Consider the following 27,168-nt stretch of genomic DNA (forward strand, 5'->3'; position numbering starts at 1 on the left):
ATAAAATCGCAATGGCAAAAAGGGACTTTATTTGAAATATTACGCATTATCCAATGATATCTCACTGTTTCTTAGATAGAATCCAAATTATTGATGGTCCAGAATTCCAGTCGATGGTCCACAGTTCCATTCTGGAATACTATAAAAATGAGTGGGGAGACAAGGGAGGAGGACAGAGTAAATATGAAGAAAGATAACAATCTGTTACAAAAGCAATAAGACAATTACAAAAGGATGAAAGGCTGAGTCAACCTGGAGCCCTGCGAGTTCAAACTCAGTGTTAACGCTTCAGTACTGATATTCAACCACTCTGTCACCAGGGCTTCTTGAATTTTAGATTAGCAATAAAAGGGTTTTACAGAATCCTTAACAGAACCATGTTATCTGTAGTATTTTGTTATTGTGAATAGCAGCTTTGTTTATCCAGGGGTAGCCATATTGGTCAAACAGCAGCATATAACAAAATCCAAAATGTATATTACTGTGGTATCTTTACTGGGCCAACCCACTTTCAATCCCATTGTGGGAGAAAGTCAGGATATGAATCCTTGAAATAAATAAATAAAATATAAACCAAAAGGCACAAAATACATTAGACAAGGTTTCCAAGCTTACAGTCTTCTTTATCAGGGACACATGTTTAAAAAATATAGGAGAAAAATGAAAAGCTGTGTCTTTCTTGAAATGTATATATTTATAACATACATTTTATAATTACACTGCTGCTTTTATTTCAGTGACATTGTGAAGAAGATTGATCAGTCTGAATTTGAAGGCTTTGAATACATCAACCCCCTTCTGATGTCTGCCGAGGAATGTGTCTGATCTCCCACTTCTGAACTGTGCCACTTGTTACTGATGATATTCTTTGTGAACAGTTTGGGATGGAATTAATAAAATGCATTTACCTCTCATTTGCCATCTAGTATAAAATACTAACTTGCTATCAGCTTAATGCATTTAATGAAGTATAAGAAAATCTGAAAACCAAATTTGCCAAAGTTAAAATAGAACATTGAGGTTTCCCCACTGGATGCCTACTGAATTTGTCAACTGGTTCTGCTTGAAATACAGTACAGCTCTTATCTTTCTGAAGTAGTCCTGTTAAAGAGCACCTGGTGCATTAAGTGAAATTCAGCAAGCCATACGTAAGGCCTAGTTTACACCTCAGGTTGAAAACTAGGATTAGGGATTTGAACCACTGGGTCATGTATATTTTTCTTCTTCATCTGTTTTCATTCTTACATACGATTGTCACCAGCACAGTTGAAAATGAACATAAACATTTGGTATTAAATTATCTTTTGAGAAACCTGATTAAAGCCAGGTAGATTTCCAGCCAGGTTTGAGTGTGAACCCAACTCAATGTTCCTAGTGCTATGCTGAAATCAGTTAAAGGTGGGCAGGGGACATGCATGCAATACTGTGGTACACTCCCAGTCTGAAAATCTTGGTTAAGCATTTGATGTGAACTGGACTTAATCATAGAATCATGGGGTTGGAAGAGACTACAAGGGCCATCCAGTCCAACCCCCTGCCATGCAGGAACTCACAACAAAGCACTCATGACAGATGGCCATCCAGCCTCTGTTTAAAGACCTCCAAGGAAGGAGATTCCACTACACTCCGAGGAAGGAGTGTGTTCCACTGTCAAACAGCCCTTGCTGTCAGAAAGTTCATCCTAATGTTGAGGTGAAATCTCTTTTCCTATAGCTTGCATCCATTTTTCCAGGTCCTATTTTCTGGAGCAGCAGAAAATAAGCTGGCTCCATCCTCAGTAGGACATCCCTTCAAATATTTAAACAAGGCTATCATATATCACCTCTTAACCTTCTCTTCTCCAGGCTAAACATACCCATCCTAAATTTTAATATTCCACATTGGCAGTATGTTAGTCCTATGCATTTGGGAGTGAGTCTCATTGAATTTGGTGGAACTTATTTCTGAATAAAACGTGCATAGGATTATACTTTAAACATCTGAATTTCTCCTTCATGTTGCTTTTATGGATCTCTCCAGGATTATAGCTGAAGCTTTGTTACTGACTTGATGCAAGTAGCACAGCATTTACTTTAACCTTGATAGAGCCGAGGACAATAATAGATGCTTCCTTGGATTTTGCTAATGCATACTGGGTAGAAGACTTGATTCCAAATTTACTTTTCATTGTTAACACAGTTTCTTACTTCATATCCTTGCTATGTAAATGAGTGCCTTTCTGAGCTTTTAGAAGGAGCTAGGATGAGGTATGGTGACAATTTAAATTAAAAACACAGCAGGAGGATAAAGTAATATTTAGCACAAATAGGCAGCTAATGTTCACACCTAAAACCTCATGTCATCTTTTTATAATATTGTAGGTTCTATCAAAATAGAGGAGAAATTATTTCCAGAATAAAAAAAAAAGCTAGTACAGTAGTCTCTACTGCAACTACAACATTTGAAAAATATTACACTACAATTTTGCAAAAGGATCTCTTTGCTAAAGTGACTTGAGAAGTGTGGCTAACACTTGAGATCATCTGATGGTCCTATACATTCAGCTATATATGATGATTGCAAAGATTTTCTAAATGGATCCACATTCGTTAATATAGTGCAGAAATGAATAAAAGTGTAAAGTAAACCAAGATGCAAGTTTAAATGTCTGCATAACAAGAAATATTTGCATACAGCATTTGAAAAGCAACTGCAGGTTGGAGATTCCAAATGTGTAAATTGCTTCTTCAAAGTGTTCTTTGAAAAGTTTGGTACAAAACTTTGTGTGGATGTATTAACACAACAATCCAAAACAAAGCACATCAGAGTTATCCTTCTATGATGTGAATTTCTCACTCTGCTGCTGAGAATTTTATGGTACACTTGTATGTTAAGACAAAAAAAAAAGCCTATTTTAATAGTATGAATTGTCTTCATTGTATTTTTCAAAAACACTGACATGTTAAAGAGGAGGAATCTACCTTTTTTGTTTGCCCTTCATACTTGACCAACCTTCATGCCAGTTACAGGGTACATCTAAAAACACTACTTTTACAAACTGATTAGTAATCTTTGAATTCATATTCTTCAAGGTAGACAAAGATATCTGTGTGAAATAATTTAAATGCTTATCTTCTGCCCTTTAGACTGCTTTTCTGAAGTGGAATTAAACTGCTAACAGTGGTTTCATTTCATAATCTGCATGGTACAAAACAGCTTTGTCAGAGGTACATTTTCTGAATCTCACAACTGTAAGTGAATTAGATTCTAAATTCAAGATTTTCCTTCTTCCAAGCACAAAAGGAATGAATGTACAGATACTACAATAGGCTCCTACTCCTTGCCCTGTATATGTGTGTTATATATATTTCATTGTTGTGGTGTCACTTTTAACACAGATTTGAGTGAGAAATTTAAAGCAGATGGCAGGTTTTTGTTTTACGTATTTGTTTCAGACAAGTGCCATGATACTCATTTTTAGAACATTTTGTTAAATGTGTAAAGGCTGTCTTAAAATGTAGAACAGGGAATTCAGACGTGGACAGCTAAAACAGCATGATGAGAAATAATCTTTTAGTATAAAAATTGGACTGATGGGTACTGTTACCTACTTGTTGTATGATGTGTTTTCTTCATTTTGCAGTCTTCGGTATTATATTGTATAATCATATCCTGTATTTCTACACACTTTTTTTAACTGTCCATTTTAAGTTTTAAAAAATAAAACAAGGATTTTTTGTTTAAATCCCATGTTTCACTTTTTGTACCTTTTGCTCAATGTATTTAAATATTATCTATGTTAATTACAGGTTTATCATTCCAAATCTGGAAATCCAAAATATTCCAAAATCCAAATGGTTTTTCATGGGTGGCTGAGACAACAGTGGCGCTTTACAGACCGCTCAAAAGGGCGGTCTGCCAGCGCCTGTGTTTGCTGTGCGAGGGAACCGCAGCAAACAAACCACGCAGTTCCCCAGTGCAGCAAGAAGAACCCACAAAAAGCAGGTGGTTCTTGCGGTGCCGTTCTGATGTCGCAAGGCACCAATGACGCCCTTGCACTGTCATGAGGGCGCCAAGACATGCGGACGCTAGGCGTCCGTCACATCAAAATGGCAGCACCCATCTGTATAGGGCGCTGCCATTTTGACGCCCTCGTTACGTGTGAGGGGCAAGGCGTGTCAGGAAGTGCCGTCCCTCGCGTGTAACAACGGCGCCCAACAGGGCCCATCCGGAATGCACCAGTGACACATTTGCTTTCTGATGATTCGGTCTACACAAACTTTTGTTTAATGCACAAAATTATTTTAAAATATAGTACAAAATTACCTTCAGGTTATGTGTATAAGGTGTATGCAAAACATAAATAAATTTAGTATTTAGATGTGGGTCTCATTTCCAAAACACCTTATTATGTATATGCAAATACTCCAAAATCTCAAATACTTCTGGTCCCAAGCATTTCAGGTAAGGGAGACTCAACCTACACTTTATTTATTTATTTGTCAATATTGGATGCAGTATGTGTTAATTTGACTGATTAACACAGATTTAGCTGTTTCTGAAGATAAATTCCAAAATCCTAATCCATCAGGAGAATATATAAATTGGAACCTCCTATTTAGAGAAGAACACTCTTAGATAGAATAATTAGTAGTTTCAAGGGGGCTGCATCATAGAACATATGTACATCACATTTTCTCTTTGCAATCCTCAAACTTTGCAAAAAACAAACAAAACTATACTGATTTCCATCTATCAATAGAAGACATAGAAAAAGAGGAGAGGGGAGGGAAATCATTCCACAGTACTCATTCCAATAGTATAGTGTATTTAACAGATTACTTCCCACATAACAGTGAAGTACTATGTTGGCAATGAAGGAGGCTTCCATTTAGAAACACATCAAATTGTTGGCAAAGGGTTCTGTATGGAGTAAATAGTGCAGATATACAGTATATATGACCTAGAGCCATGAGACTTACATACTATTCCATAAATTCACTCAAGTTTGACACACTTGACACATTGTTTCTCAAGCTGCTTTAACCTTCAAAAAATTCTGATGTCTCATCACTGAAATAGTGCTCAGCTGCTGCTATCCCCTCTGAATCATTTAAATCATTCCTTTCAAACTCTTTAAGGCTTGAAAGTGGGGAATAATCAGATGGAGCATGAGCTAGTGCATAGGAATTCTCCAAAACATCCATCATTTTGCCAGACCTTTGAGCAAGTACATTGTCCTGCAAAAAGAGAATACAACAGTTTGGCCATTCTGAAGATAGTCATCAAAATACCTTCCTTATCCCCCCAAATTAGCCATGGCCTATCCTGGAGACCTTTGAATCTTGAATTTCTTTGGCTGTGGAAAACAAGTGCTGCCATGGCAAGGATTGTTATTTGGTGTCCAGATCATAGTGATGTAACCATGTTTGATCAACAGGGACAAGTCATTCCAAAAAATTATCACTAGATTAATCAAAACGCTGCAAGGTATCCACTCAATTTCATTTCTGATCAGCATTCAAACACTTCGACACTTTCTTGGCTCACTGCTTCTGCATAGCCAATTGCTCATGAATTAGAAACCCAACACATCCCCAGGATATCTCTAGTGTCTCAGCAATTGTTCTCGCTGACATTTGCCAATCTGCCAATATCAGATCGTGAACACACTCGACAATTTCTATTCAACCAGTCCAGCAAGCCTGCAGTCTTGGTTTTATCTTTGACTCTTCTCTGTCATGTATCCCTCAGATCCAGACCACAGCCAAGGCTTGTAGATTCTTTTTGTACAATATTGCCAAAATCCGACCATTTCTCTCCGCCTCTACTGCCAAGATCCTGGTCCATGCCCTAGTGATCTCACGACTGGATTACTGTAACATCCTTTTGGCAGGGCTTCCTCTTTCTCACCTCCGTCCTTTAATTTCTGTCCAGCATTCAGCTGCACGCATTATCACATCCGCCCACCGCTGTGACCACATCTCTCCTGTGTTGGCATCCCTTCACTGGCTCCCCCTCCCTTTTCGTATTCAGTATAAGCTCCTGCTGTCCACGTTTAAAGCCCTCCATGGGCTGGCCCCCCCTTACTTATCAGACCTTCTTTCTCCTCACCTTCCCACTTGGGCCCTCCATTCTGGTAGTCAAGGTCAACCTTCTCAGCTCAGGATTTCCTCTGCCCCATCTCGGATTCGCCCCTTTTCACTCGCTGCCCCTCACTCCTGGAACCTTCTTCCTCCCCGAACAAGAGCCATCACTTCTTTAACCAGCTTCAAAATGGAGTTGAAGACCGTCCTGAGGCCAGGGAACCGTCTAATTAACAGGACTGTATGTAAAGTGCTGTGTAAATTTACAGCACTTTATAAATAAAGGTTAATAATAATAATAACAATTTCAGGAGTTGACACTTGAAGGCCTCCCAGACCTTGCTGCATCTTTGGTCTCAAAATCTCTACACTGAAAGTTAGCACACCACTTTCACAGTTCAACATGACAGGCACTTGTCACTCAATGTTAACATCATACAGTCATAGGTTTCCTTTATACTTTTTCTTCTGCAGAAACAGGAGCTTCATGACAACCCAGAGTTCAGCTCTTGAAAATCCCATGCTTTTTGTTGACATGGTTCTATCAACAATCTAAAAAAAAATGCAGAAATTAGAGCAATGGTCCTACAAATATGCAGCTTACAATGTAAAACAACACTTTCAAGTTACAGTGACAAAAGGTATGCTCAGATTTTGGCAAGTAGATTGGCCTTTCAGCAGCACCCCCTTGTCTGTGTGTGTGTGTGTATACACATACATACACACATATACATCAGGATGGCCATCTGTTAAGTATGCTTTGATTGAGAGTTCCTGCATGGCAGAATGGGGTTGGATTGGATGGCCCTTGTGGTCTCTTCCAACTCTATGATTCTAAGACTGAACTGTGTGCCTTGTACAATTCCACATAATTACCTGCCTGCAAATTGCAAAGGGAGACTAGTAGGAGCTTATATTCAACTTGTGTTTCCTTCATTTGGCTGGATCCTGAATTTCTACTCAAGCTACTAGAAATCCTGTTTTGCTGTTCTTCATATTTTTTCTGTCCTTGCATATGTAATATAAAACCTATGAAGGATAGCACAAACAGAGTACTGACGTGATAGCATAAACCATGAGATCCAACATTCCTCTGGCAACCTTAGCAGAACTTGCCTCTCCTCCCAATTTAACCCTGAAAGCCTGGAAATTGGCTTCAACGGATTTTGTTAAGTGTCCAGGCCTGGTTTAGGGGACGAGCAGGAGGCTACAATAGGGAGGGGATTCTACCATTCTGTTAAAGGAATACAGCCATTGGATAATGCCAATGATGTAAATCCTAGTTGTTAACCCACAGGAGGGAGTCAATACGTTGATAATAAATGCAAATAATTTTAAACTCCAGCAATGGTTACCTGTAGTATATGTCCTTGAAATCATGAGGGAAATTCAGTGAATACCTTGACTCACCTTATTTGGAGAACCAAAAATTGTTCAGACTTGCACTTGAGTAGTGGGAGTGAGACTGACCAAAGGATACACATTTTCTCTTCAACCTGTTGATAAAATAAAGGCATCTAGCTGCGTTCCAATACACAAAACCCAGGTTTAAATGTATAGGTACTGTTCTGATTGCCCCCTTTCTTACGGATGTAAAGATCCTCACATTAACCAACCTTTTACTGAGGCCTTTCTCTGGATGTCCTGCTGGGTAAGGTACAGTGGCTTTTAAGAAAATGTTTTCTACAGTGGTACCCACCACTGACTATGTTCCTCAAAATGTTTGTTGAATGCCTACTTAATCTTTAGATCTCATTTACCAGGCTAGAACGTTTGCAACACTAATTCCACCTCTCTTTTAGTCTTTATGTTTTATAGGATTTAAAGTCGGGACAAAACACATGGAAATAAATAATCCAGTTTAAGACTGCTTACATGCCCTGGCTCAATGCTGGGGAATTCTAGGAATTGTAGTGTTTTATAACATTTAGCCTTCTCTGTGATAGAGCTCTGGTGCAACAATAAACTACATTTCCCCGATTCCTTAGCACTCAGCCATGGAAGCTAACGGTCTCAAACTGGGTTATTCTTCAGTGTGTTTTGGACCATATACAGTTTTTATTATATGACTATCCTTTTTTTCTTCTTTTTTTTTTTTTTTACTTTGTCATAAACTACCATGAACATGGTTAAAAAGTAGCACATCAATATTAATTTTTAGAATTATGCCAAGTAAATCCCACAAACTGATGGCTTTGCCTTATCCAAACCCGCTGTTTGCTGCTGAAATCCTGCTATCTGTTGGCTGTCTTTTGCCTTAAGATCAGAAGCAGTCTTACGTGAATGACAGAAAACAGGTGATCATTGCCTGTATATTGGACCAGACGTGGATGGGACAGTTTTCTTCTTGTTTATGACCAATGACAACAGATGCTGCCTGTTGCCTAAAGACCCTACTCACCTTGATTTCAGATGGAGTTGTGGCATGTTGCAATGTACTGAGTCTTTTAAAATTCTACCCACCCACGTGCCCCCAGCCACCCTGTGTATATCTGAACAAACAGACCTTCACTTCTACCTAGTTAAATTCCTGAAGGTTAGCTGTATTTTGTCTGTAGCAATAACAGTCTTTGAAAACAAATAAGAAATTATTATGGCATAAGTGTTCATGGTCTGAAACATAGTTCATTAGTTTTTTAATGAGTAAACTGGAACAGAAGATTACAGTTTTTGTATTTTTGAGTGTATCTTTAATACTTATATTAAAGAATAATAGCATAAGAATTCTGGTTGTAGCTGACTGCATCTTGCTTTGTATTTTGTGAATTTCTGTGGAGCTGTCTGAGGAATTGCATCAGTAATTTTCTGAAAGAAATGGTACAAATTTTCTGAATGTTGCACTGATAGGAATACAGTCGGACTTTGGTATACGGGGGATCCGTTCCAGACCCCCCGCTATACCAAAATCCGCGTATGCTCAAGTCCCGTTGTCCACATGGCGGCGCACGTGCACGCGCGCTGCCTTGGGGACAACTTCCCTCCCTTCCTCCCCCAACTCCTTCCTTCCTTCTTCCTTCCTTCCTTCCTCCTTCCCTCCCTCCTCCTCCCTCCCTCCCTTAACTACCTTTTCCTCCCGGTGCAGCGCGTCTGCCGCGCACAGCCACCTCGGCCATAGCAGGGGGAGGCCGGGTGGGGTTTTTGGGAAAGAAGCCTCCAGCCTGCCAACCGGCCCTTCTGTGGCAGCAGCAGTGCAGCGGAGGACCAGCGGAGAGGCCTCTTGGCCTCCTGCCGCCGCCGCGCTGCCAGCACCTCTGTGCAAGGGCCGGGGGTGGGGGTGGAGGCCTCTTGGCCTCCAGTCTGCCACTCGGCCCCTGCATCGAGGTGCTGGCGCCGGGGCGGAGAGGAGGCCGAAGAGGCCCCAGGCGCTCGTGTCCTCCTCCTCCTCCTCTCCGCCGCCATTGCTGGGGAATGGCCGGATGCTGCTCCTGGGGCTTCTTTTCCTCCAAACCCCCACCCCGCCTTCCCCCTGCTACGGCCCGGCGGGCGGTGGCGGCGGCAGCAGTGCGCAGCACCGGGGAGGAAAAGGTAAGTAAGGAGGGAGGGAGGGAGGGAAGGAAGATTGAGGGGAGGAGAGGGAGGGAGGGAATTGTCCCCAATGGCGGCGTGCGTGCACGCGCACCGCCATGGGGACAACCTCCGGATTTGCCATGCGCGTATGCTCAAATCCGCACATGGCAAATCCGCCACAGTGGTACCCCGGGTTACGAATTTAATTCGTTCCGCGGCGCCGTTCGTAACCCGAAATATTCGCAACCCGAAAAAGCCATAGCCGCTAGCGCTGGAAAGCCGTTATTTCGTGCGAAAAAGCGCCGAAAGCACCAAATTTTTTTTCGTAAGCGGAAAAAAAAAACGTAACCCGGACAGTTTTTTCCTTTCTAATTTTTCGTATCCCGGAAATTTCGTAAACGGGTCCATTTCGTATCCCGGGGTACCACTGTAAGGAGGGCCGACTGTACATCCTATTCTTGGCTGATTCTAGGAGATACTCTATTTCATCATATATCAAACAGGATTGTGATTGATCAAGGCCTGACAAGATGTCTCGAGAGGTGTGTTGTCTTCCAGGGGCAGATCCGTGATGTGACAGAGAGGCTGGACAAGACTGGTCAAGCCTACTGACCAATACCCCTTGCTTTTGTCCACGTGGGAACCAACGATACTGAAGACGCCTGCAGAACATCAAAAGGGATTACGAGGTGCTTGGTAGGAAGCTGAAAGAAGGATGTACAAGTTGTCATCTCGTCTCTTCTGCCAGTTGAGGGCACGGTCCAGGAAGGAGAGGAGGAACACCGGGATGTGAACAACTGGCTTTGCAGATGGTGCGGCGAGAACAATTTGGATTCTTGATCTGGGCTGCGGTTCCATGAGGAGGGACTTCTTGCAACAGACGGGTTGCATCTCATGCCAGTTGGAAGAAATGTTTTTGCCAACAGCCTCAGAACTTCATCAGGAGGGCTTTAAACTGAGTTCCGAGGGGAAGGGAGACAATATTAAGGAAGGCGAAAGGGCTGGAGAAAATAGTCAACACAACATAGAGAAAACAAGAAAAAAAGTGCAAGGACACACAGTGGGGCGGAAATAAACTTGCACAAGCAACAAGTAAATGGGACCTGTGGTCTGCGATGCCTCTACACTAATGCACAGAGCATAGGAAATAAGCAAGATGAACTTGAACTCCTAGTACCAAAGCAAAATGATATAATAGGCATCACTGAAACCTGGTGGGTGAGTCTCATGATTGGAATGTGGAATAGAGGGTATGACCTTTTTAAGAGAATAGGCCAACAGAAAAGGAGGCGGAATAGCCTATTGTCAGAGATATTACACCAGTGAAGAGATCCAGGACATCAATCATGGGAGCCAGGTGGAGGCTCTGGATAAGAATCAAAGGGGAGGGAACAACAAAGGATGTTACGGTGGGAGTCTACTACAGCCCCCAAGTCAGATGCAGGAATTGGATGATATCTTTCTAGAACAGATGACCACACAGTCAGAAAGAGAGATGTGTATGATGGGTGACTTCAACTCCCTGATTTTGCTGGAAGTCAAACTCAGCAAAATCCACAAGGTCTAGCAAATTCCTCACTTGCCTGGAAGACTATTTCATGGTCCAAAAGGTGGAGGCAACAAGGGGCTCAGCTATTTTGATCTGATCCTAACCACAAGGATGACTTGGTTATGGGGTTCAAGTGTGGGATCTTAGGTGGAAGTGACCATGTTCTCCTGGAGTTTGTTATACAATGGAAAGGAGAGCCAGGCATAGTCAACATGCATTCTAGACTTTAGGAGAGCGGATTTCAGTACTTAGAGAGGTATGAGGGTGATCCCGTGGTCAGAAATACTAAAAGGAAGGGAGTTGCGGCGGGATGGGAGTTTCTCAAAAGACAGATACTGAGGCAGAATTTCAAACAGTTTCCAGTGAGAAAGAAAAATTGGAGGTGTCTCAAGAAACCAGGATGGATGACTAAGGAACTTTCAACTGAGCTGAGTTTGAACGGAAGAGTATAAGAAATGGAAAAGGGGGAAATCACAAAAAAGGAATTCAAAGAAATAGCAGGCATGTGTGGGTAAAGTCAGAAAAGCTAACGCAGAATGAACTCAGGCTTGCTAGAGAGGTTAAGAACAACAAAAGGGCTTTTTTGATATGTCCGCAGCAAAAGGAAGAAGAAGGAAACGGTTAGGGCCACTGCGTGGAGAAGATGGCAATGCTAACAGAAGACAGAGAAAAGCAGAATTACTCAACACCTTCTTTGCCTCAGTCTTCTCAGAAAAGGCAAGGGTGCTCAACCTGGGATAATGGAGCAGAGGACAGAATAGGGGAATTCAGCACAGAATAAGTAAAGAGATGTAGAGGACACCTTCTTAATCTAAATGAATTTAAGTCTCCAGGACCAGATGAACTACATCCAAGGGTATTAAAAGAACTGGCAAATGTAATATCGGAGCCATTGGCAATCATATTTGAAAACTCCTGAAACAGAGGATGAGACTGGCGGAGGGCAAACGTTGTCCCCATCTTCAAAAAGGGGAAGAAGAGGATCCCAACAATTATCGTCCAGTTAGTCTGACATCATACCAGGAAGAAGATTCTGGAGCAGATCATTAAACAGAGAGTCTGTGAAATCTAGAAGGCAATGCCATAATCACAAAAGTCAACAGGTTTCAGAGAAACAAGTCATGCCAGACAAATCTGATCTCTTTCTTGATAAAATTACCAGCTTGGTAGATGAAGGGATGGTGATGTGATATGTATATCTTGATTTCAGTAAGGCCTTTGACAAGTTTTCCCATGATATTCTTGCAAACAAGCTTGAAAATTGGGCTAGACAAAGGAACTGTTACATGGATCTGTATTGGTTGACTGGCCGAACCCAAAGGGTGCTCACAATGGCTCTTTTTCAGCCTGGAGGGAAGTGACCAGTGGGGTCCCACAGGGCTCTGTCCTGGGCCCAGTGTTATTCAACATCTTTATCAATGACCTGGATGACAGAATTGGAGCATTACTTTCAATTGCAGATGCCACAATTAGGGGGAATAGCTAATACTCCAGAGGACAGGATCAACATTCAAAATGATCTGAATAGACTAGAAGCTGGGCCAAAGCTAACAAATGAAATTCAACACAGGAAATGTAAGGTATTGCACTTAGGGCAGAAAAATGAAATGCACATTATAGGATGGGAGACAATGCTGAATGAAAGTACATGTGAAAGGGATCTAGGAGTCAAGTAGACAATAAGTTGAACAGGAGTCAACAGTGCGATGCGGCAGCTAAAAAGGCCAATGCAATTTTAGGCTGCATCAATAAAGTATAGTGTCTAGATCAAGAGAGTAATTGTGCCACTCTATTCTGCTCTTGGTCCAGGCCCCATCTGGATATTGTGTCCGTTTCTGGGCACCACAATTCAAAAGGACATTGAGAAACTGGAGGTGTCCAAGGAGGGCAACAAAATGGTGAAAGGTCTGGAAACCTTGCCCTATGAGGAACGACTCAGGGAGCTGGGGATGTTTAGCCTGGAGAGAGAAGAAGGTTAAGAGGTGATATGATAGCCCTGTTTAAATATTTGAAAGGATGTCACTATTGAGGAGGGAGCAGCTTGTTTTCTGCTGCTCCAGAGACTAGGACCCGGAACAATGGATGCAAGCTACAGGAAAAGAGATTCCACCTCAACATTAGGAAGAACTTCCTGACAGTAAGGGCTGTTTGACAGTGGAACACACTCCCTCAGAGTGTAGGAGTCTCCTTCCTTGGAGGTCTTTAAGCAGAGGCTAGATGGCCCTCTGCTGGGGATGCTCTGATTTGGATTTCCTGCATGGCAGGGGGTTGGACTGGATGGCCCTGCGGTCTCTTCCAACTCTATGATTCTATGATTCTAAAGATCAGTACATTGGCTGTGTTCGGAAACAATTCACATTTCTAGGACCAGACCTTGAGGCATTATTTTAGAATTGATTTGTTCATATTACTTTTAGAGTATGAAAGCAGGATTGTTTTATTCTGTTTACTCACAAGTAATATATACACTACTTGTTAATAGTGCTTTATTAACACACTTTAATTAATTTTTAATGCACTTAATGCTTAAATAGCCCCCAGTCTCCCTCAAATTATCTCCTAAAGTGTTTTAGAAGTAATGAGTTGCATTGCTCACTACAGATTTTAAAAAATAATGTTGCTACTAGTTATTACATTCAGTACTTTTAAGTAACAGTGTTACTATTTGTTAAAACAAAACAAACCATGAACAGGACATACTATTTTAAGTTGTTGTTGTGTGCCTTCAAGTAATTTCCAACATATGGCGAGTCTAAGGTGAACCTGTCATGTGGGGTTTTCTAGAAGTTTCTAGAAGGGGATTGCCATTGCCATCTCTGTGGCTAAGAAAATGTTACCTGCCCAAGATCACCCAGTGGGTTTACATGGCTCTCTAGAGTCACAGTCAAACCACTAATACACCTGGTTCTCACTGTTTTAAGCAGGGTCTTCTAATACTAAATTTTGAGTTCTGCATCAAACTGTTATATTTGTCCATATCAGGGGTAGACAAAGACGTCCCTCAGGTTGATGTGGCCCCTAAAGACAAGTCCTTGACTCTTTCAAACTCCCCGATAGCCTTTTTCTAGCACAAAAAAAGCATGTATTGCCTCTCCTAGAAGCAGCAATTCACATTTTAAATGGATTGCATGGCCCCACTCCACTTTTGATTTCAAAAACACAATTTTTCAAAACAAGGTCTTCTGATCACATTTTTTGCACCTTTTTTGCATGACAAGCAGAAAATCGATCCCTAAACTGTTACAGTTGTCCAACTCAGTTGCATTATTCTGTTTAAGATAAGGTTTTAGTTTTTCAAAGTTTGAATGAGTTCCCAGGGGAGGGGATGAGACTTAGACATGTTCCCTGACATTTTTAAAGCTTTTTACTTGTGTTCATATTTTGGCTGACTCTCAGTACATGTTCCCTTATGGAAGCATTAATTCCAGGGTTTTAAGCCATATGGTACAGCTTAATATCTAAATAAGAGATGCAGGGTTCAACTTATCTCTCAGCATATGCTTAAAGACAGTATGTACATCTAAGCATATCTGTGAACATATGTTTAGAGATAGAATTTATCTTTAAGCTTATCTCAGGCAGTTATGTTCCTGCTCCCCCACTTGGAAGTTCCCCCCACAACCATTGTAAAAAAATACTTCTCAATGGGAAGAACATGGTAACAAACAGATACCTAAAGACACTCAAATGTGCCTCTGCTGTGTCAGAAAGGGATTTTAAAAAATCCAGCCAACTCCAGTTATTAGTTGCCATTAACAGGGGAGACTGTTACTCTCACAGTACAAATACATTTAGATGCTGATAATAGGTAGATGGAAATCTTTTATTCCATAGATTTGAAGGGGAGGTCTTTCAGAGGCTGAAACAATCTATATAACACACACACCCATAATGTACCGTCTGTACATCCAATGGTAACACTTTGTCCTAGATGAAAATTGCTTGTAGTTTATATCTAAATGGGTCTCCTTATTAGCTAATTGTAGATCAAATACAAATAGTCTCCCTTTTTAGTTGTAAACTACTTTTTAAAATGTATCTTGCCTTGAATTGCAAACAAAACAGAATATCTGGTATCAGATGGTGGCCAGAGATTTTGCAGAACATCACACCGATTCTGAGGTAAACCCAGTTTCACACATGCCATAGAGCCATCAACCGGATTGCATACCAGAATGATGTTGGACTGCTATTGTAACAATTTACTATGTAATATTATTACTGTGCTATAGATTGCCAAGACAACAACAACAACACACAACAACAAAAACAACAAACAACTTTATTACAGCCATTTGGCCAGCACAGATGTCCAAGATTAGCAAGAACCACTGATGTAAACATTTGTAAAGAGACAGACGTCTTTTCCGTATAGAAGGTAGGAAGGAAAATTGGGAATGTAGTTTTTCGCGTTTTTAAGATTCATTATTTGTTTGAGTTTTGTGGATTACCTTCCACTTCCTCAGATGCACTGAAGTACAGTATTCCGTCTTAGGTTTGATGTGGAGATGGAATCAGATTGGAAGAATTTTTACTATCTGTTCAGTTTTATCAGCCTTCATATTTTCTTTTTATAGATTTGTTTAAAATTAGTTTATTTGCTTTATGAACAGTTTAATTGCCACTTTAAAAATAACATTTTAGGTTTTACTTTAATTTTTGTATATTTTATTATTATTAAACCTTTATTTATGAAGCGCTTGTAAATTTACCAGCGTGTACATGCAATCTTTTAGTTAACGGTTCCCTGCCCTCGGGCTTACAATCTAAAAAATGCTTTTATCTATCTATGTTTATTTAAAATTTTTATAGCTACCGAAGTACCAATTTTGCAAAAAAGATGCACAAATGAATGAATCATGTCACTATCATCATCAAAGTGGAAATGGGATCAGAAAAGGTATATGGTCAAACTGGTCATTAATCTTAAAAGAACAACAATTTTGGTATCCATAGGTATCTGGTATCTGTATCCATCCATACAGATTTGCTACTATTAACTTAATTAATTCGGCCATAGAGGTAGAGATGCAGGCCAGCTCCATTGGGCCTTGCCTCTAGGGATGCCATAAACCCGGCTGCACCCGTGATTGTAACGGTTTTTGGAGGTACTGGCATGGTCACGGTCCGGTTCACTCTAAATCCTGGGTTTGGGCCCCGGCCGGCAGCCATCGTGAGTAAAGGGAACACTTGTCCCTTGAGGCTGGCCGGCCAATGGCAGAGCAGCTGGGGTGGAGCTGTTTCCAGCCCCACTCTGCCATTGGCCAGCCTCAAGGGAGGAGGTGGGACCCTTGGAGGAGGAGGAGTGAGACTCTGGGCCAGCCAGGGGGCAGGGAAAGCGCCCTTTCTTAGTGCATGGCGAGGAGGAGGAGGAGGAGGAGGAGGGGGAAACAGGAGGAAGAGGAGGAGGTGGGTGCCCATTTTCAAAGGTTTCCCCACCCCCCCAAAGTGCACTTTCTGTGTACAGTAGAGTCTCGGTGAAAAAGCATGGGACGTCGGATTGGGGACAAAAGTCCCTCGCCTTGCCTCCTCCCTCCCTCCTTCCCTCCCTAGTTCCCTACTTACCTTCCCTGCTTGGGTCAGGCTTCTCCTCGGCGGCTGCATTTTCTGCAGGCTCCCTTTGGCCTGAGGAAAATGAAGCCGCTGAGGAGAGGCCTGGCCTTCCCTGCTCCCTTCCCTTGAAAGGGCTCCAAAAAGAGCCCTTTGAAGGAAAGGGGAGGTCTGGGAAGAGCAGGACCGGGCTAGTGCCCAGGTTTCTCCTCTCCTTTCCTGCCTCCCTTCCCTTCCCTTCAAAGAGCCTTTTGGAGGAAAGGGGAGGTCTGGGAAGAGGAGAGTGGCCTCGGAGGACAGGCCTGGGCCGAGCACACAAGCCCCTCAGAGGAGCCTGCGTCCTCGGTCTAGGCTTGTACTCCTCCATTTTGATCACGCCTAAGAAACATGCATTTATATTAACATTAAAAAAAAAATCACCAAATTTTTTCGTGTGTCCTCCATTTTAAAAAATGTGTCCTACATTTTTCCCGGTTTGGAGGTCCTGACTTATGGCAACCCTACCTTGCCCGCACCAAGAAGAAGAGCTCTCATTCCAGGCCATGTGCCTTGGTCCAGGCCTCAGAGGGAGAGAAGAACTGCTGATCCCCTTCCCCACCACCATTCCCTTCTCCTTTTGTGTCGTGTCTTTATAGATTGTAAGTCTGAGGGCAGGGAACCGTCTAATTAAAAATAATAATAATTGTAAGCTGCTCTGAGAGCCTTTAGGGCTGAAGGGCAGGGTATAAATACCGTAGATAGATAGATAGATAGATAGATAGATAGTTCATCTCAGAAGTATGAAACCAATATATTCTGCTTTCAGGCAACTTGGTTCTTTTGAAGGCAGAGACTTATCTTGAAGATCATTTTATTAAACACACCACTGTAATAAAAACCAGCTGATTTAGTGTGCTAAAAAGCCATTATCTCTGTTCAAACCTAGTGTAATTTGTAAAGGTATCCTGGTTCGCTTGCCTCCCTTTCTAGTCTTGCACATCCTTTGTTCTACTGACTTTGGGGTCAGGGACTGAGTGCCCTGAGATTGTTTGGATACTGGTTTTGGAGTGTTACCATTTTTAGATTTCTGTCCATTCATTCTCGCAGAAGGCACAGGGCCATAGTTGTCAAGGAGATCATATATCATTTTGGAAGATGAGCAAGTAAATGCACCCCTTATTAGGGTCTGTAATTGCATCACCATAGTAGATATGGAAGCAAAGTTGGCACCTGGCAAGAAGAGTCTCGTCACTCTATTTTCCATATTGTATAGCCAATTGTAGATAGGTGTTTGTTTAAATTTGGGGGGCTGTCTGTAAGCAAGTATAAGCCCATGAGGATAGAATCATAGAATCATAGAGTTGGAAGAGACCACAAGGGCCATCCAGTCCAACCCCCTGCCATGCAGGAAATCCAAATCAAAGCATCCCCGACAGATGGCCATCCAGCCTTCGTTTGAAGACCTCCAAGGAAGGAGACTCCACTACACTCCGAGGGAGTGTGTTCCACTGTCGAACAGCCCTTACTGTCAGGAAGTTCTTCCTAATGTTGAGGTGGAATCTCTTTTCCTGTAGCTTGCATCCATTGTTCTGGGTCCTAGTCTCTGGAGCAGCAGAAAACAAGCTTGCTCCCTCCTCAATGTGACATCCTTTCAAATATTTAAACAGGGCTATCGTATCACCTCTTAACCTTCTTTTCTCCAGGCTAAACATCCCCAGCTCCCTAAGGCGTTCCTCGTAGGGCAAGGTTTCCAGACCCTTCACCATTTTAGTCGCCCTCCTTTGGACATGCTCCAGTTTCTCAATGTCCTTTTTTAATTGTGGTGCCCAGAACTGGACACAATATTCCAGGTGGGGCCTGACCAGAGCAGAATAGAGTGGCACTATTACTTCCCTTGATCTAGACACTATACTTCTATTGATGCAGCCTAAAATCGCATTGGCCTTGTTAGCTGCTGCATCGCACTGTTGACTCCTGTTCAACTTGTGGTCTACTTGGACTCCTAGATCCCTTTCACATGTTGTCTCCTTGAGCCAGGTGTCCCCCATTGTCGGAGGTAGTATCACTGTCCAGAATGAGCTGTTCCTTTTTGGTGACACATTTCTAAGAAATTCTGTTGAATAATAGATGCAACAGGAATAGAATTAATGAAAGGGAAAATCCTATCTCCCATCCCCATCTATCAGGAGGGCTACCATATAATGGCAGTATGGCCCTAACAATAGCAACAGCATTTCCATTTCCATACTGCTTATCAGTGAACCAAACACTCTCTAAATAAATGGTTTACAAACTGTAAATCAATTGCCCCCAACAAGCTGGGTACCCATTTTACCAACCTATGAAAGGATGGAAGGCTGAGTCAATCTTGGAGCCCTGGGATCGAATTCACAACCCTGTGGCCGCAGTACCAGCAGTAACCACTGTGCCACCAGGTAAAACCACACACATTCCACTGGAACACTGCCTCTGCCCTGAAGAAGAAAACAAAATCATTACTAAAAGCAGGGACTTCAATGTGTTCACCTAAATAGCCAAATGAATGAAACCCCCTTAAACAAGAGCAGCTACAGCATAATTCCTCTTGTTTCATACAATCGAAGGAGGGGACAAAGGCTGCATCCATACTACAGAAATAATCCAGATTGAGACCTCTTTAATGCCATGGTTCAGTGCTATGGAACTCAGGGAATTGTAGTTGGTTGTGACACCAGAGCCCTATGGCAAAGAAGGCTAAATGTCTAACAAAACTACAGTTCCCAGAAAGCCACAGCACTGAGCCACAATTGTTTCTGCAGTGCAGAGGAAACCTTTGTAAACTATTGCCACTCGACAATATCTCTGAACTAGATTAATCAATGGTTTATCTCAAGGTGAGTTTGCTTCGTATGGTCTTAGCTCTCTAAAGCAGACATTTGCAGAAGGTAAACATAACAGTTTCTGGGACTTTGTTAAATATACCACCATCTACTTCTTTTAAATGTTGCCTTTAATTCAGTTCTCACTCTGGAGCTGCAGGGATCACCTACCAGATTTGGTGTAATTCTCCACTTCATAAATCTAATACGTGTACCAAAGGTATTGGGAACAAGCAACATAGTCTGTCTCTGCCCAAAACTTAGTGAGAAGTAGAAAAGAAAAAAAAAAAGAAGGCTTCAGGAGAATTTACAGGGTTAGTCCTAAAGAAATGAGGTGGTAAAACAGAAAACTTCTGGAGACAACTCAGTCTTACACCATATTACCAACAAAGATATAGGTGAAAGTCAGAGATAACTAACGGGAACTAATAAGCCAAATGTGGATGATAGGGAAGATGTTTTTAAATATTTGTCTAAGTTCCCTCACCACATCTGTAAATTTTGCCTCAGTACTAAAATCAGAAGTTAATTGATTTGAATGACTGCTGACTGTGAATGAAATCAAACTACCCTTTCACAGCTTTAGCTCAAATAATTATTATATATTTTTGTTTTGTTTTTTTAATTTCTGTCCTAATGTTTTAATTAGATTTTCAAATAATGTAGGAATCATACTCTCTGATGTGTTAAATAATGAGAGATGCTCACTAACTGGAATGAAAAATGTGAATTAATTCATAAAACAGTGTGACAAAATTGCATATACATCTTAACAGTTTGAGAAACAGGTTTGGTGTGTATGCTAACCAGCTTGACAGGAAGGTTATTTTTAAGTTTTTGTACAATGCTAGTCAACACCTCTCTTTTAACATGAAGTAATTTGGAACAGCAATTTTCACTTGCGCATTAAAAATGCAGATCTGTTGTCTCGCTTCTCCTTTCATGTGTGGGTGAAAGAGACATCACCTATCAGAAACTACATTAGAAGATGTGAAAGGTGAGCTATAAAGAGATCTTAAAATTGCCTTGTGGAGCTTTTTACTTTGTGCCACATACAAAGCTCTTTAAAATAACTTGATGCCTTTATTTCATTCTAGTAGGAACCAAAAGCTCTGATCTTTGTACCTTTGCTGAAATAACACTGAAATGGTCATGTCAAAACACATCTTGTTGAGTTTTACTCAACAAGATGTGTTTTGACATGACCATTTTAGTGTTATTTCAGCAAAGGTACAAAGATCAGGTACAAAGATCTGGGAAGTCAAGCATATATTTATTTAATTTATATATTTAAATGTATAGGCCGTTTTTCTGTTCGTGGTGTCTCAAAGACATGGACAACCATATTCAGTGGGAAACATGTTTTAAGACTGGTTGCAAGAGCTGCATCTTTATAAAATGTAAATGGAAGTAGTTTTCATATCAAAGACCAGAATAGATATTCAAATTGAATGGAGCCCTTTTGAAAAAGTAACTAATCACTTCTCCCATTAAATTCCATTTCACTGCTCACTTTTTAAATGAAATCTTTAGTTTAACTCAGGGGTGGAAGTTGTATGCCTCTCCACATGTTGATTGTCTCAACATTTTTCATCACTGGTTATGCTAACTAGGGCCCATTAATCTTTACCTCAGCTACAATAACATTATATTAATTGTATTTGCTTCCCTCATCCCTACCTTTGTTTTTAACCCATGTCAAAATTTAGATGGTTAGCTCCTCATAGAAAAAAAACCCTGAACAAACATTTTAAGACAGCCAGTAAAATACCATGCATATTGATATATTATATTAATCATGATAAGCTCAGGGTGGCATGGTTTGCAGAGGAAAAAGGAATGTGTACTCCCAACCATTTCTGGAGCTGTTCATACCAGGGTTTGATTATCAGTGGTGCAACTGGAGCAAATGTTTTATGGCCCTCAGTGTCTAGGAATCCCAAGCTGCAGATGGTCACACACACACACACTTTTTGTGTGGTGTTGCTGTTAAGACAGAAATGGTCCTGGGAAGAGGAAGTCTTCAGCTCCCTCTCCTGCTGCCTTCCCCAAGGATTGGTACCATGTACTTTCCTGCCCAGTCTAATTTTCTGGCTGCAAAGCAAGTGAAGAAGTGAGTGACATGGTGGGGAAAGTGTGCCAAAAATCACCTTCTTTTGAGTCCAGAGCAATAGCAAGAACATTTCTATGCCGCTTATCAGTAAACTCAGCACTCTCTAAGCAGTTTACAATCTGTAAGTCAATTTGCACCCAAAAGCTGGGTACTCATTTTACCAACCTATGAAATGACGGAAGGCTGGGTCAACCTTGGAGCCCTGTTCTAGGATCAGACTCACAATCTTGTGGCTGCAGTACCTGAAATTAACCACTACGCCACCAGGTCTCCTTTAAAGGACTGGTTGTGACTTCATGGCACTTTTTCCATGGCTAGGTCTGATCGCTGTTGTTAACTGCCCTTCGAGTTGATCCCAACTCATGCTGACCCTGTGGATGAGACATCTCCAAGACTCCCTGTCCTCCACTGCTCTGCTTAGGTTATGTATTTATACCCTTGACCTCCCTAATAGAGTCCATCCATCTAGCATGTAGCCTTCCTCTCTTTCTACATCCCTCCACTTTTCCTAGCATTGTTGTCTTTTCCATTGAGTCATTCCTTCTCATGATGTGACCAAAGTATGACAGCCTCAACTGTATCATCTTGGCTTCCAGAGAAATTTCATACTTGATCTGTTTTAGAACCCATTTGTTTGTCTTTTTGGCCATCCATGGTATCCTCAGCACTCTTCTCCAGCACCGCATCTCAAATAAATTGATATTCTTCCTGTCTGCTTTTTTAACTGTCTAGCTCTCGCATCCATGCATGGTAATAGGGAATACAATGGCTTGTATGATTCTAACTTTTGTGCTCAGTTGTAACTATGGCGCACGCACTGGTAACCTCATGACTTGACTTCTGCAATGCTCTTTACATAGGGCTACCTTTGTACCTAGTCCAGAAACTTCAACTAATTCAAAATATGGCAGCCAGAATGGTCACTGGAAGATCTAGAGGTGACCATATTACAGCTGTACAAAAGTCTCTTCATTGGCTGCCTATTAATTTCCGGGCACAGTACAAGGTGTTGGTCATAACCTTTAAAGCCCTTCATGGCTTGGATCCAGCTTACCTATGGGATCACCTTCTCCCATATAATCCACCCTGAACATTGAGGTCCTCTAGTAAAAACACTGCAGCCTGCCAAAACTAGGCTGGCTGCAGTTATTTCTTCTTGGTCTTGAATTATGTTCTTTTAATTGTCATATAGCATCCTGGGCCTTGGTTTGAACTTCCCTTTGATTTCTGATTTTGGAGTCTGACCTACCGCATTAGAAAGCCAGCACTCCAACAGCCAAGATTACATACAACTAAGAGCCAACGTGGTGTTGTGGTTTGACTGTTGAACTACAACTCTAGAGACTACAATTCTATTCCCTGCTTGGCCATGAAAGGCACTGGATGATCTTGAGCAAGACACACTCTCTCAGCATCAAGGGAAGGCAATGGCAAACTTCCTCTGAACAAATCTTGCCAAGAAAATCCCGTGACAGGGTCGTCATATATTAGGAATTACTTGAAGGCACGCAACATAAACAACAAACAAAGAGGGTCCTGTTTTTGGGATTGCTTCAGGACTCCAACCACCTTTAATCTGACCTTGCGCATACCTATAAAAGACTCTCTGCCCTCACATTTGATTATGGCTATTTGTTGAAAAAACATGAAAGTGTACATTTCCATGTGCATTCATACATGTGCTAAACAAAGTATAGCTACTATCAGTAAAAAAAAAAAGAATGAGTGGGAGCTGAATAACTAATGTCAAAAATAATCATCTGCTCCCATTTTCTGTAGTGAACTCTTAACTAGAGTATGTTAACTATCATGAGACTTTATATAGATGGTTATGTGTAGGTAGGTCTGTGTGTGTTGTTTGCTTTCAAGTCATCTTTGACTTATGGTGACCCTAAGGCGAAACTATTACAAGGTTTTATTGACAAGTTCCTCCGGAGGGGGTTTGCCATTGCCATCCTCTGAGACTGAGAATGTGTGACTTGCCAAGGGTCACCCAGTGGGGTTCCATGGCTCAGCCAGGATTCAAATCCTAGTCTTCCAGAGTCATAGCCCAACCCTCAAACTACGACACCACACTGGCTCTCTGTATCTGTAGATGTGTTGTTGTGTGCCTTCAAGTCTTGTTTGAGTTATGGGGACCCTAAGGCGAACCTATCATGAGGTTTTCTTGCAAATTTCTTCAAATGGGGTTTGTCATTGCCATCCTCTGAGGCCAAGAGAGTGTGATCTGCCCAAAATCACCCAGTAGGTTTACATGGCCAAGCCAACATTTAACACTACACCACTAACCACTACACCACCGGCTCTCACTATTTAAGTTGGGTCTTCTAATACTAAATCTGATGAGCTCTGCATCAAGCTATTATATTTGTCCATATTTGTTGTTGTTGTGTGCCTTCACATCATTTCCTACTTATGGGGACCCTACGGCAAGCCTATCATGGGGTTTTCTTTGCAAGTTTCTTCAGGGGGTTTGTCATTGCCATCCTGAGGCTGAGAGAGTGTGACTTGCCCAAGATGACCCAGTGGATTTCCATGGCTGAGCCAAGACTGGTTTCCCCAGTCCAATGCTCAAACCATTACACCATGTCATACAGGAGGGTATGTGTAGGTTTGTTGTTGTGTGTTTTCAAGTAGTCAATAGGTTATAAAAAGGAAGAGTTGAATAAGGTCCAAAACATACTGCAGAAATAATCCAGTTTGTGACCACTTTAACTGCCCTGGTTCAGTGCTTAGGAATCCTGGGAACTGTAGTTTATTGTGTCACCAGAGCTCTCTGGCAGAGAAGGCTAAGTGTCTCACAAAACTAAAGTTCCCAGAATTCCCTAGCACTGAACCAGGGCAGTTAAAGCAGTCTCAAAGTGGATTATATATATATAAAACACAACTGCAGTGTGTTTTGTACTTATGAGACAAAAGTGTTCCACCTTTAAGGAGCACGTATCTGAGATAATTAAACTGGGTTAAATGATCTTGACCAGAGAAGCTGAGAGCAAACAAGAAGAGGCAGTTTTGCCATGAGAGTGTAAGGAGTTTGCCTCAGGCAGCTTTGAAAGGCCTGAGTCATGGGTGCAAGACAGTGAGACGTCTGGTGTCCTAAGGTTAATTGTTGTGTAAGGAATGCTGTTTGGATCTTTTTCTCTTGCAAACAGTTTTTATACAGCCAACAGATAGTGGCAGTGAAATGGGTCAAATGAATCAATAATCAGAATAATTAAAATTACCCTGGCAAAGAGTGAGGTGTCCCTCTCTCCTCTGCAGGCCATTTTGCACATTGCCTGAGTTTTGTGTTAAATGATGCACAGTATTTGTTACAACATGCCGGCCATGCGGTACTTTTGACAAGATGCCGTGGCTAACCCCAGCTTCTTATTGCGCTTGAGTTGGATCTGCACCCATGTCATGTGCAAAACATCCCAGAGAGGAGAGCTAGAAGAGACATTTTGGAGCACAGAAAGCAGACTATAAGCGACAACATAGGTCTAGTTATGGCATAGCATGGTGTAGTGGTTTGAGCATTGGATTATGACCCTGGAGACCAGGGTGCGAATCCCGGCTGGGCCTTATAAACACATTTATTGGGTGGGCTTGGGCAAGTCACACTCTCTCAGCCTCAGGGGATGGCAATGGCAAAACCTCTCTGAAGAAAGTTGCCAATAAAACCCAAGGATAGGGTTGCCACAAGTCGGAAATGACTTATGAAGGCACACAACAAATATAGTACATAGATCCAATATATTATAGGATAATATAGTTTTGTTGTTGTGTGCCTTCAAGTCATTTCTGACCCCTTATCATGGGGTTTTCTCTGTCTGTCTCTTTCTCTCTCTCTAAGGAAAGAGAAATATTACCTCACACAACTCCCTCAAAAACACTCACAGAAATACATATTTATATTATAATATACAATCACTCTTTTTAGGCTAAAAAAAAAGGAAGACATTTAGGAACTCCCCATGGACAGGAAAAAGCTGGAAAAATGGAGGACTATCTTCGTCTGTCTCTCTCTCTCTGAGGAGAAACAACTTCAGACACAACTCCCTAAAAGACAGACCCATCCTCCTTAGTCAGGCTCAGAAATGGAGGACGTGGTCGGGGGAAAGGAGGACTATCTCTCTCTCTCTCTCTCTGAGGGAGGGCACAATACCTCAGACAAACTCCCTCAAAAACCCTCACAGAAATATAAATATTTATTTTATAATAACATTCGCTCATCTTAGGCTCAAAAAAAAGGAATACATTTGGGAACTCCTCCTGGGAAAAACGGAGGACTATATCCGTCTGGCTGAGAGGAGAAATATTGCCTCAGACACAATTCCCTCGAAACACTCATGTATAATATAACATGTATGTAGCATAATATATATTATATTACATACTCAATATAATATAATAGTATATGATATTATACACTCATTTATAACATTTTATAATATTATTATAAAATGACATATTTATCTTATGCATTCACCCATCTTGGGCTTAAAAAAAAAAGAACGGGGGAGGACATTTGGGAACTCCTTTTATAGATTCGTCTATAGGTATAATATATATATATATATAGTCCTCCATTTTCCACGCCTGCTCTCTTCTGGGACCTTTAGAGAAGAGGATGGGAAAATGGAGGGCCTCCCTAGTCCCTCTCTAGGAGAGAGAACCATTAACTCAGAAGAACGCCCTCAGAGCCAGAGCTGGAGCCAGGTGGTGGGCGGGGGGCAGACGTGGTGGGCGGGGCTTGGCGGAGGGGGAGAGGAAAGCAGCAGCACTAGTCTAGAAGAGGGAAGCGCGCCCCCGCGGGTTCGTGCCCGCGCGCCCCGCCCGCCTCTCCTCCTCCTCCTCCTCCGTCGCGGTGGTTTTCCCCCGCCGCCGCCGCCATGACTGTCTCCGCAGTGACGTCACGGGTAGCGGGCGTCGTCCGCGGCTGCTGGTGCTCGGCGTCTGGGGACGACAGAGACAGAGACAGGTCTTGTGTGTGTCTGTGAAGGCGGTAAGGAGAGGAAGGAGGGAGGGGAGCCTAATGGGACCCTCTCAGAAGGGGGGGGGTTGGGAGAGGGGGGGGTTATATGAGGGAATCTGTGGGGGGAGGGAAAGGGTTGAGCCCAGGGTTGGGGGAGGGGGCTCTGCGCTTGTGTTGTGTATTGGGGGGGGGTCCTCAGTGGAAAGGAGGGAGGGAAGGTCTTTCTGGGTGGAAAAGAAAGGTGAGGGCTTTCTTTGAGGGATTGTTACTTTGTGTGTGTGTGTTAAAGGGGGGGGAGGAGGGGTTGCTACTTCGTGAGTGTGTCTGTTTTGTGTGTGGGAGGAAAGGTCTGTCTGGGTGGAAGGAAGGGCGAGGGATTGTTGGGAATTGTTACTTTGTGTGTGTGTGTGTGTTTGGGGAAAGGTCTGAATGGAGCAGGAGGGGGGCTGAGGATTGTTCGTGTGTGAGTGGTGTGTGTGTGTGTGTTGGGGGGGTGAAGACATTGTTATGGAGAAGGATTGGGGTAAGGAATTGCTACTTCGTGTCTGTGTGTGTGTTGTGTGTGTTGTTTTAAAGGGGGGGTTAGTGGA

General features: G+C 42.1%; 2 protein-coding genes and 1 long non-coding RNA gene across 3 annotated transcripts in view; 2 read left to right on the forward strand and 1 right to left on the reverse strand.

Moving 5' to 3' along the window:
- PRKCI (protein kinase C iota) overlaps positions 1 to 914 on the forward strand; it is a 66,335-nt gene extending 65,421 nt beyond the window's left edge. Inside the window, 1 exon segment of the mRNA XM_042458284.1 lies at positions 738 to 914. Within this exon segment, the coding sequence (XP_042314218.1) occupies positions 738 to 825 (88 nt within the window). The 3' untranslated portion in view covers positions 826 to 914.
- A 17,716-nt stretch (positions 915 to 18,630) lies between these two features.
- On the reverse strand, positions 18,631 to 22,022 carry LOC121925749. The gene is made up of 3 exons (XR_006102948.1): positions 21,384 to 22,022; positions 18,990 to 19,124; positions 18,631 to 18,763 (listed from the first exon to the last, which is right to left on the reverse strand). It is a non-coding gene; the product is annotated as an uncharacterized LOC121925749 (long non-coding RNA).
- A 4,531-nt stretch (positions 22,023 to 26,553) lies between these two features.
- The window catches only part of SKIL (SKI like proto-oncogene), a 34,616-nt gene continuing 34,001 nt past the window's right edge, over positions 26,554 to 27,168 (forward strand). Inside the window, exon 1 of the mRNA XM_042457802.1 lies at positions 26,554 to 26,608. The gene's annotated coding sequence lies outside the window, so the exon portion shown is untranslated. The remainder of the gene's footprint in view (positions 26,609 to 27,168) is intronic.

The sequence above is a fragment of the Sceloporus undulatus genome, chromosome 3 (assembly GCF_019175285.1).
Source record: "Sceloporus undulatus isolate JIND9_A2432 ecotype Alabama chromosome 3, SceUnd_v1.1, whole genome shotgun sequence".
In the NCBI taxonomy this organism is placed as follows: Eukaryota; Metazoa; Chordata; class Lepidosauria; order Squamata; family Phrynosomatidae; genus Sceloporus; species Sceloporus undulatus.